The 12,261-nt window shown below is 39.1% G+C and overlaps 1 protein-coding gene across 4 annotated transcripts in view; it reads left to right on the top strand.

The window, feature by feature from the left end:
- The window catches only part of tenm1 (teneurin transmembrane protein 1), a 185,070-nt gene that overhangs the window by 129,865 nt on the left and 42,944 nt on the right, over positions 1 to 12,261 (top strand). For 3 of the 4 annotated variants that reach the window (XM_067598739.1, XM_067598738.1, XM_067598742.1), the window contains 3 exons: positions 7,865 to 8,008; positions 9,111 to 9,363; positions 10,143 to 10,163. In XM_067598739.1, coding sequence (XP_067454840.1) covers positions 7,865 to 8,008; positions 9,111 to 9,363; positions 10,143 to 10,163 — 418 coding nt within the window. The remainder of the gene's footprint in view (positions 1 to 7,864; positions 8,009 to 9,110; positions 9,364 to 10,142; positions 10,164 to 12,261) is intronic. The other variant, XM_067598741.1, reaches the window with a different exon arrangement.

The following is a 12,261-nucleotide window of genomic DNA, read 5'->3' as shown; positions in this document are numbered from 1 at the left end:
ATCTGAAATAAGGAATCTTGGTGAATCAGAAATGATACAAGGTTAGAATAAATAGAGGCAATCTGCCATTAGCATCAGTAAACATCAAACTAATCTTTCATATAGTAAATGCATAAGCTCAGTGTCTTGGGAAAATCATCTACCACTGGAAACAGAAGAACAAACAAGATCAATGATAATGATATTAATATTGATTATAGTCCTCTTATAGTCCTCTTGTGAGTTTAATAATGCAGTCATTTTATTGTAGTGCTGTCATTTGACAATTATAATGATAGTTTCCTCTAGAAGCGGTCTGTGTATTTTTCTAACTCTGATTGTGACAAAAGAGCCTCTTATTGTAATTCAGATATGCTTTTTAACTGATTAAAGGCAGGTTTAGTTATGCTGCTAATGTGCTTGATTTACAAGACATTAAAAATGTGAAAATGTGAACCTATGAGGGGCCGTTAGGGACGTTATTCAGAATTACCATGCATATACATGTACTTTTCCTCTCACATATACATATGAAACCAAAATCATTTACATGCTATACTGCAAACCACACACACATACAAGTGAAATGCTCTTACATACACTACTTAAACACTCTCACATAAATAACTGAAAAATGATACGCTTATACACACAACTGCAATGCTCTCATAAAAACTATTGAAAAGCTTTTACACATACTAGTAAAATGTTCTCATGTACACAGTTAGCGTTCACATTTATTATTGAAAAAATATAATTTTGTATGATGGCATTTCAGCATATTGTATGAGAGGATTTCAGTTAAAACAGAAGGCATTTCAGGTGAACCGGAAGGTGGCTGAGAAAAAGAGCACAAGTTCATTTGTGAGCAACACTGTTGTCTGCTCAACAGCCTGCAAGTACCCTAATAGAAGCAGTGGCATTACTTATGGGAAATCCAATAGAGAAATAGCGAAGCTAGCAGAGTTAGCATTACACTATTTAACTTAAAACAATCACTAGATTTATACACAAAACGGTCTTTATGAACCCATAATAACATTTAAAATGTAACAGGAGCATTTCCAAACAAACTACAATATGTGCGTTGGTAAGCTACAAGAAAATTAGCTCTCTGCAGTCAGTTTCTTCTGTAGTTGCTTCACTTCCGGTGGATTTATCAAATGGAAATACAGACAGCGCCACTCTGCAACAACATTGTGGTCGGAGGGGGTATTATTCTAAAATCCTGTCAGTAGGATTCAAGGACTCTGCTGCCACCTATCATCTACAATTATCTAATGCAGCCCCTTCTTTTACTGCTGCGACAGCACCGTGGTAACACAGCGGTAAAGCAGACAAACAAAATGAGTAACATAAAAATTGTTAAGTAATGCCACTGCTTCTATTAGGCTATTTGCAGGCTATTGAGCAGACATCAGTGTCGCTAAAGGTTCAACTGAAACGCAATCTGTTTTAACTGAAACGCCATCATACAAAATGATATTTTTTCAATACTAACCGAGAGCATTTTAAATGTGTATATGAGCACATTTTACTAGTATGTGTCAAAGCTTTTCAGTAGTTTTTATGAGAGCGTTTCAGTTGTGTTTGTAATCGTATCATTTTTCAGTTGTTTGTGTCAGATTGTTTCAGTTATGTATGTAAAAGCATTCCACTTGTATGTGTGTGTGTGGTTTTCAGTATGGTGTGTGAATGATTTTGGTTTCATATGTGTATGGGAAAAGAAAAATTTCAGCTGCGTATATGAGCACATTTCACTAATATGTGTGAAAGCTTTCAATAGTTTTTCTGACAGCGTTTCAGTTGTGTATGTAATCGTTGTTTGTATCAGAATGTTTCAGTTGTGTATGTAAAAGCATTTCACTTGTATGTGTGTGTGTGGTTTTCAGTATAGTACGTGAATAACTTTGGTTTCATATGTGTATGTGAGAGGAAAAGTATATGTATATGCATGGTTGTTCTGAATAACGTTCCTAACGGCCCCTCAGTGACTTAAATGCAAAGCTTGACATTTTGAAAAATATACTTTTTGCTTTCTTGCCAAAAGTAAACTCTATACCATTGCCATGTCTGTGTGTTTAGCATGGAGCCTGAGTCAGGAGGTTATTAGTTTAGCTTAGCGTAAGACTGGAAATACTGGGGAAAAGAGCTAGCCTAGCTCTGTCCAAAGTTTGAAAATACATCTACTCTAGAAACACCTCTATGGTTCACTAATTAAGATATTGCATCTAGTTTGTGTAATCCAAAACACAAACATAAATGTTGAAATGGCAAGTTGTGGTTTTACAAGAAGTTACGTATGTGCTGTAACACAGCAAGGTTGCCAGGAAACTAGCAGAGACTCCAAGAATGCACTGTGGTCGAGCACTGGTGCACGGATGAAACAAATGAGATTCAACATTCAACAAGAGAGCTTTAGAGGTGATCGTAGGCAAATTTGGGAACTTTAGACAGAGCTACGTCCAGTCTTTATGCTAAAATAAACTAATCTCCTCCTGGCTCCGTAGTTCATACACAGACATGAGAGTGATCTTCTAATCTAACTCTCTGCAAGAAAATGTATAAGTGTACTTCCCAAAATATAATAACAGCTCCTTTAAACAGGGCGCATGTTTCCAGTGGACATTGATATATACAACTTAATCTCATTAGCATAGCATTACCTGAGAGATACAGAAATATGTCTTTCCTTCGGGCAGGATACAAGCTAACTAAAATAGGGCTACCCACTTCTCAAACCTTTTAAATTAAGATGTTTTGACCAATGTCATCGAACGTTGTCCTCAAATCCAACAATACATCATCACTGTTAACCATCTTTGAGTCTTTGAGTGGCTGTTTTAGTTCTGTGGTTTGCACAAAAGCCTGATTAGAGGACATCTTGTAACTGATTAACCATTATGCAGGTAATCTACCAATTGTTAATGGACAGTCTCCTGCTGAGGATTGGAAGATTGCCTTATAATTAATGATTATGGAGGCATCCAGGTTTAGTTTCTTTCATAATTGTTTGACAACTATAGCTTTGGCAAACTGAAAAGAAGTTTTCATTACAGTTGAAATGTCATTTGCCAGGAAATTAAAAAGAAAAAAAATGCAGCCGAGTGAATTGAGCTAACAGGTGGACAATGAGCAGTTTAAACTTTCCAATACCTTCAGCACCGATAGTTGAGAGGGTGGCAAGACCAGAGGTGCTTTGAGAAGGAGGAGTGGAAAGATGGAAAGCTCTACAAATATATTGTAGACTAACTGGCAGTAAAGATATCATCTGCAGTGGCACCGAGGAAACACTTCTGGACAGAACCGTCTCCGTGGAGAAAATATGTTCATATACTCAAGTTAATATACAAATCTGTGGATGGGAAGTTTTCATGACTGTGGCCCATTATCTCTTTCCCCCCATGTCTTCTCTTACCTCTATAAAGAGGATATACTGGATGTGTAACTGCTGTTATACTGTGTGTAAGTGCAATATTTTATGTCATTGCACTTGTGGTTCATTATAGCAAAAACAGCCATTGTAAAGATGCCATTGAGGCTTAAAGCTTTGAACTTTCTATTGGTATTTTGTGAGATAATTTTTCCACTATCTGTTTTCTTTGTGGAAGATTGTAGACAAACTGTGGAGCTGCAAGAGAGAGGCTCAGGTCTTTCCATAAACGCTGAGATATCTCAGCCATACCAGAAGCTTTGTCCACTCGAGTGTACGGTCTCGTACAAAGATTGCATCTCCCCTTCCCGAGGCCTCCTCCTCTCTCCTCCTGATCCATCCCCTCCTCTCCTTATCTGTTGAGCTGCATTTCATCTGTTCCAGCTCTCTCTTGATCTTTCACATTTTCTCAACTCAAATCATCCTGTTTTTTTTTTATTTACCCTGCTTTGCAAGAACCACCTCCTGTCCCTCTTACCCCCTGTCCCTCGCCTCCTATCTTCCTCTACCCTCACAGTGTTTCCTGTGTTCCTGTCCTCTCCTGAACCCCCTTTTCTTCTCTTCCCTGCTTGTTATTTCCTCCATTCTCTCTGATCTCCCCTGTTACCTCTCTCCTGTCTTCCTCTGCCCTCCCTTGTTCTCTCTTCTCTACCCATGTTTTCCCCTGATCCTTCCCTCTCTATAGTTCCTGGCGCTTTGTTGGCGCAACGACACAGACGCGCACAGACACAGGCACACATACACCACACTCTCCATGTGTGTACACACACACTCCATGTGTTCACACATTGCCAGAGAGGTTGAGAGAGAGGGAGATCATGCTCTGTTTGCTGGTGTGAACACATTGCCTGAGGCTTCAGCAGAGGGGAATGAAAGCTTTCACCTGTGAGATATTGAGTGTGCAGTCATGTAGTATAGTGTGCATGGGTATTGTTTGTGAGAGAGTGTGTATAGTGTGCTGTTGTGTGTGTCATTGCTTGTAATATAGCTACAGTAATATTCGGTTGTGAAGCAGTTCGCAAAACACTGACACTTTCCCTTTGAGATTGCTTTGTCCGTTTTGTCCTGGAAAAAACCTTGTTCCTCAAATAAAGTCAGTTTCATTGTAGCATTTTTAAAAAATGGGACAATGTCCTTATTGATGGCCATGTATTTATGGCAACTTTTGATGCATTTCATCAGCATGAATTAGTTTCCAGGTCATCAAACAAGTTCTTCAAGGGGGGTGCAATGTGAGTTGAAGGGTCAGAAATTGCACAGAAAGCTCTCTCTAGCCTAGCATTACTTCTATATAGGTTTAGACAGAACGCTCTCAGTTCTGTTTCTGTCCTTCAAAAACACAAGATCACAAGCCTATCAGAGCCTAAGACACCCAAAATTGAAATAAATTAACCCTTTGAATGAACTTCAGAGATAGTTCCCAGACTAAGAACTTTTGTTCAACACTATAAGGTTTCTTTTTCTTTTTCAGAATCCCCAGTATCCCAAATTATCCATTAATTTCCCTCCACAATCACTTTATTGATTGTACCATTGAGTTTGAGATTTAAAGGTATACTATGCAGGATTTCCCCAAAAAAACATATAGACTCACACAAAAATAATCAGCAAATTATTATAGTAATAATAATCATCACTTATCATCCTCTAGAAGTGCGTGGTGCAGTATTTATCTACAGAGACCCTGTCCTCTGCCTGTATTTTCTTATTTTTATTTTGCTGTGTTCAGGACAACCTTTGGGTAGTGGGTATGTAGCCTCCAGCCAATAACAGCGTGCAAGTGTGAGGTTGGGACTCATAGAGTAGTGACCAGGTTACATCGCTGTCTCCGTCTCTCTCCTCTGCTCCGCTCTGCTCTCTGTCTCTGTGTCATGGACGTATAAAGAGCTGCAGGTCTGTGTGTCTGCTTGACCGAGGGCGGGGCTGAGCTACACACACACAGAGCAGAGAGGCCACAGCGGACAGGATGAAGCTCTGCATTCACACAAAATCCGGCAATGCAGCACCTTCCCGCAGGGTTGTGCAGAGGTGTGGGCATGTTTGTTTGTGCTGTAGAACATAACTGACATGAAACAATCAGAAAATAATGTTTTATTTATCTTATTTACAGCTTTGTTCTTGCCAGCACTGCTCACCCTCTTCATTCACTCTAGCTTGCTTGACCACTGCTGCTCTCTCTCTCTCTCTCTCTCTCTCTCTCTCTCTCTCTCTCTCTCTCTCTCTCTCTCTCTCGCTCTGAAGTCGTTGAGCTGGGGAGGAGGAGCCAACTTTGAATGCTGTGTTTACAAACACCAACTGACAAATCCTGCATAGTATACCTTTAAGTTGGCCCTGTATGTCTGCTGAGAGTTTCTCTGCATTAAAGGGGAATATCTTGAGTTTGAGCATAATGTGAACGCCCCTACTTAGGTATTCCACTACCTCTACTGGTCCTTATGCTGACTTTCCTTTGCAGCTCCCTTTGAGCACCCATCAATTCACTGGCATGTTGGTTTACAATGAAGCAAGTTACAGAGATCAGTGCCAACGGTGATTGACAGCGACAGCTACTGCTTTACCATATTTGCGTCAGACAAGTCAAGCTGTCTTTACTGTACAGTATATCATTATCTACATTTAAGCCCTGGTATATCATTTAAAATGTGACTGAGTTAACTGTTGTCATCTCCTGCTGCTTTAATTATACAATATAATGGAGAGGGTTTTTTATTTCATACATTTAACATAAAAACAAAAATAGTGAAAATATTAAAAACATATTTTGGTTAATTAAAAAAGAATGTAATGACCTCACAGTTAAAGTGAAAATGTATTTTAATGAAAGCCTTTTCCATTAATCACTTACAGTAAAACTAAGGTCTAAAACTGTGTATATGAAATGAATAAATCCTTAACTTAAAGCTGCACCACTCAATTTAAAAAAAATAGATAATTTGAAAGGGATCACTCATAGTGATGAACCCACAGAAAATTATCAGCCAACTCTGCAGTTCTCTTCAGCTTTACATTTTAGTGTCTTTCAGCTCATTGTTTTGGTTACCATCAACCTCATTTCCAGGAAAAGCTCTAATAAACGGATGAACTGAAACTGTACACTACTTATCTGGCACCAAACACAGACACACAAAGTTAGCAACTTGCTGGTGAACATTGTGGAGCACTTAGCAGCTAAAGAGTGAGATATACAGATAGAATAAAATAGCTAAACGCGGAGTGACAATGGAACTAAGATTTGTTGTGTAGCCAGAAACACAACTTAAAATGAGTACTAATGTTGCTCTGTGTATGGTGGATATGTAAATAGGCAACTGACTAATGCTAACACGCCCTATACCTCAACTTAGACAAAAAAAATCAACTAATACTACTTAAATTAAGAGCAGCAATTTCACAGTAAAAATAGAATAAAAAATACTAAACTTGTAGAACTCCTGCTTTCATTTTTTTTACCAAAGTACAGAAGTATTATCTGCAAAATATAAAGCATCAATAGCAAAACTACTAATTATACAGAAATACTCCCTTCAGAGTTGTATATTGCTTTTTACTGTATTATTGTAGTATTATAGGAAGAGCATTGTAGTTTTGTGGCTACATGAGGTAGAACTCATTTTAACTATTAATGCTACTAGTATTAGGTTATCTCATCCATACTGCTGCATCATAGAGAACAGTATCTTATAAGCTAATCATCTGAGTATAAAATCTTTAAATAACCAGCACCTGCCAATTCAGTGTAAGAGAGTACAAGTATAAAGAAGCATACAATGGAAATACTTAACTATCTTAAACTGTACTTAAGTACAATACTTAAGTGGTAAATATAAGAGGAAATTACTTTCCACTTCTCAAAAGAGGCTGATGACTTGATGCAGGCATTTCTTTCTACGTGTGTGAGACTGTGTGTCGCAGAATGTCAAGTACGTATGTCTGTATGTTTTTGTGTGTGTTTGTGTGCCTGAGAGCATCTACGGCGTTGTCACCTGCTGCCTTTAAACGTATTCCAAGTCTGAAGTGGTAAATTGCTGTTGAAGCATATTTAATCCCGCCAAGCCAAAAAAAGCTGTTGATAGTTGTTAGTTGTAGTGGGAAGCTTCACAGCGTATCATTACAACTAAGAGGCCAAGCAGCTAATTCTAGGGCTCCTTCATGAAGACGGGCACCTCCTGATTACGCCTCCACTTCTTACTGATCTCTCTCAAACGCAGACACTGATGAGGTCTCGCTACAGGCCTTTCATCTGTCTCACCACTCGATACAATGTAGTTTTGAGAGAGATAGGGAATGTGTATGTGTGCTTGTGCGTAAAGCCTTGCTGTCAAGTTCTGCACAAATGCCAGCACCTACAATTATTTTTCTGCACATAGTGTTAGACACAGCGGGTCTACGGCGCATAGTTATTAATGTGCTTAAGATCAAGCCCTCATACGTGTGTATATGTTTGCGTTTCAGTATCAGTTGGCTACGAGTACGAGTCGTGTCCTGGCGTCATTCAGTGGGAGAGGAGGACCGCTCTGATGCAGGGTTTTGAACTGGTGCCCTCTAACTTGGGCGGTTGGTCTCTGGACAAACACCATGCCCTCAACATACGCAGTGGTGAGTACATAAGAGGTTGTTTTTTTTTTTGGCACATCCAAGCAGGCTGCCACACTTCTTCAGACGCAAAAACTGAATTGAATTAAACTGAACTGGGCCCTGTTCTTCAAATGTAATTAAATGTTCTTTGAAGGCAGTTTGAGGATTGATTTGTTAATCCCGGATAAAGTTATCTTGAATAACAGTGCACTTCTTTTTCTTTTTTTCTTTTTTTTAAATAAAAGCAACATGAGTAGAGAGTTGAAACCATGATCGGCATCCATATAACTGGCTGATCATGTGATTGCAATTACATGAGATTCATGGACATAAGTCTCATTTAATGTGTGTTCCCACACATTATGTATTTGACACTTATTTTGTTCCACATCACACATCAATGTTTCCTGACACTCTTTCACTGTAATATATACCGTATAATTAGATATTATGAGTGAGTGCATTTAGACTGTGAGTGATACGATTAAGCAGATTTAATTACATGGCCAAATTATTGAGAAGAGTAGGTAGACAATTTTATTTAGATAATTTAACTTCTAATCATATCTCTATTCACAATCCATTGATTGTTTCAATCCACATACCGTAAATACAGTCTGTAGGCTACCTATGATGCAATTACAGGTAATACATTTCACTGTTCAAATAACAAATCCCCATATAACATCAAGGATTAATGTCATGTTTCTGGTTCCATTGGTCTTTTAACACTGAGAAAGTTTTAATTTAATCTTTATTTTCTAGGGTTGTGTTTTAGAGGTTCTCTATTTTGTATTTTGTTATGTACTGTATCATATATAGGTATTTATTGTGAAGATAAATTGTTGTAATTGCAACAGTGGATCCTAAGGGATTCTCGGTTATCTAGATGTTCTTATCTAAAATCATTATATCTCTAAGAAAAATAATTTGTCGTGAACGCACTAACTGTGAATGAGCCTGCACTTTTGCAGGTTTGGGTTTAACGACTTGTTGCTCAGACGAGTTTGTTTGTTTTTTCAGGAAACAATTACTGAGATTTTGCCTCCTGGGCTATCACACAGAGAGAAATGAGGATTTGAAAGCTCCAGCATTAAATCTGTATGCATTCATCTGTCCCCAGGAATCCTTCACAAGGGAAATGGGGAAAATGTCTTCCTCTCCCAGCAGCCCCCTGTCATCTCCACTGTAATGGGCAATGGTTTCTACCGGAGCGTCCCCTGTGGTCCAAGCTGCAGTGGTGCAGCCCGGGATATGATGCTGTTTGCCCCTGTGGCGCTGGCCAGCGGCCCTGATGGCTCTCTCTATGTCGGGGACTTCAACTTCATCCGCAGGGTCCATCCTGATGGATACACCAGAACAATACTGGAACTCAAGTGAGTGTCACGGTCTTGTTGAGTACTGTACTGTAAGCATGTGATAACACTAGTCTCATCTTGGTAGGGATCTCCCAAAGCGGGAAGCACTGGGATTTTGAGCATTGGATTGACTTGAGCACAATTAGAATAAAATTAGGTCGTCTGATATGAGTTAGTATGGCATTAGCTCTGGTTGGCATCTGCAGTTGTGATCTGTTTGATCTCAACAGAATACATTCTGAAGTTTGTGTTCATGCAAAAGCAGAGTGTGTGAGGTTCAGACATCACAGACTCTAATCTACCTCTTTAGGATGTGAGAGAAGCTGAAAGTCTTGGCTGTGAAACAGATATTTTTTTCTGTGGATTATGACGATGATATCTCCTACTGCGCTGCAGGCACTACATACTCTATTTCTGTATTTTCTCAAGTGTAGAATCTCAACGGGATTGCACAGTCATTTGTCCTGTAAAGTGTTCTCCTTATGTAACTTTACTCTCTCATTCTCTGTTATTATTGTATCTCTGACTAATATTTCTGGTTCAGACGGAGGTTTCATAGTGTCTGTATTTGATACTTCCTTGTCCTCTGGGAGGAAATGCCAAAAAGCTTCCTGTTTAGGTTAATATTTAATGTGAAACAATACAGCCATCTAAATCAACCCTAATCTCACTTTATGAGGAGAGAATTGACTCATTGTAGCCTATGAAATTCTGAATGACTCTCGTTAGCATCATAAATGATTGTTTTTACTTTCTCTTTTCTCCTTTTTAAATGTTCCTTTATGGCTTATTATCAGGAACCGGGACACCAGACACAGGTGAGAAGTGGTGATTAACACCTCTTTTATATACCTGCACAAAACACACACATACACACAAAGAACATGTATCAAGAGAAAAGACAGGACTTGATGCAAAATGCCTCACTTGGTTTGTTTGCTGCAAATTGCACTGACCTCCCCTACTCCCTTACACACGCACACACAGACGCACACCACACACAAAATCTGCATATACTCAGGTTGCAGTCAGATCTATCAAATCCTCATTTAAATTTCACCAGGTGAGATTAAATTTGTAAATGGGAACTTGGCCAAAATGTCAAGGATTTCATGTTTCAGAGGATTACTGGAAGTCTGTTTGGAGGATGCAGCGGTTCGCTCACTTCCTGAGCTGGACTAAAAGCCCGGGGCCTGGTGTGGCCTCGACATCGTCCCTGGCCCTGAGCCTTGATGGCAGTGTGAGCTCTATACACCATGTTTGACAGAAGATTAGACAGATGTTATAGGGTTTGTGTGTGTGTGAATGCCTGTGTGTCTGTGTGTGCACCACTATCAGGGGTTATATCGAGCCAATTGTGTGTATGTGTGTGCTTGTGTGTGTGTGTGTGTGTGTGTGTGTGCTTGTGGGTGTTTGTGAGGGAGACAGAGCAGGTTTATCCGATTTGAAAAGAGAAAGGATTTTAAAGATGCCATATCTCTAGCATGCCAGAGTTTCAAACCATGCAAAAAGGATAACCTGGCTGGGAGTTTATGTTTGTACTGTATGGGTGGGTGTGTACATATAGTATGTCTACAAGTGTGTAAATGTAAATGTGCAAAAAACTGTGATACATTTCTGTTGTGTAACTCAAGCCAGCGGTACCTGTACCCCAGGGGGTACTTCTGCAGCTGCCAGAGGATATGTGGAAAGATTGTAGAGTAGCTCAACTAATGAGCTCAAATAGACAGTTTGATTTTAAAAAAAATTACATCCACATACTGACATCCACAACATCTGAACACCACATGTTGCCACCACAGGTGCATCAAACTGGAAACAGTTAGCTAAAAGTAATGAATAAATGTTTAGAATAGGTAGCTTAACATAATGAATAAACAGCTGAGATAGCTAAAAGAAATGGCTAAATATTTAAAATAGATAGTTAAAATTCATGGAAAAACAGTTGAAACAGATGGCTAAAAGTACCCTAATGGATAAATGATTGAAAGAGCTAACATTAATCGATAAACTACATAAATAATTAAAGTAATGGATAAATGGTTGTAACATCCAGCTTCCTTCACCCCAAGTGGTAGTAGTACAAATGCAAACTTAACCAATTTAAACACTGATATTTCAATCAGATGAAAAAAAATATTCTAACATCCACTGTTAATATATCCACTTTGATATTAGTTAGTTAAATAATATCCCATTTAAATGAACACTCTTGGAACATGACGGGTGGTGTCAATGAAAGGGTACTGGACATGACAGGGCTGTGGGCATACATCAGACAGAAGAAACGTTGGCCTAAGCCTATGAACTGGATTCTTCTGGAGGCACTTCAGATACCCTTTCCTCACCCTAGAGGTTTCTCCCTCAGTTCCTGCTTCCTCTTTTCTTTCCACAGCAGCTTTTTACTGTTAGCAGCATGTTAGTGTTTCTCTTTTATTCTATACTATTGTTCTCCCAAGTCAAATACATTAATTATTCATCCATATTCAGCTTTCAAAGCTTTTCGCTCTACATTCTTCCCAGCAAAGTGCCTATCAGCCAACAGGGCTTCAAAACAAGGTGCTCTCCAAGGGGAGACAATATGGGATGTACTCACCGTAAAACCATTGTCTATTCTTTGCCTTCAAGAGTTTCAGAGAGGCGTAAAGCAAATAAGGGAGGAAGTCCTCTACAATATTATCTGAGAGCCCAGACGGTCGATTCAGAGAGACAGTCAGGAACAGCTAGATCATTCTATCAGCTCTGATCACTGTTTTGTTATTATGTATGGAGGGAAAAAGGGACAGTAGAGTGGGATTGTTTGTGCTGTGGTTGTTACTGTTGTTCATTTCCCTTCCACTGGATGAATGCATTCAGAGCCGTGAGCATCTAATTGAGAAAAAGACAGGTGAAGTGATTTGTAACCGTGAAATGCTT

Source organism: Thunnus thynnus, chromosome 9 (genome assembly GCF_963924715.1).
Source record: "Thunnus thynnus chromosome 9, fThuThy2.1, whole genome shotgun sequence".
Taxonomy (NCBI): Eukaryota; Metazoa; Chordata; class Actinopteri; order Scombriformes; family Scombridae; genus Thunnus; species Thunnus thynnus.
Note: the sequence above shows the minus strand (reverse complement) of the source record. Positions and strands in the feature narration are given on the sequence as shown.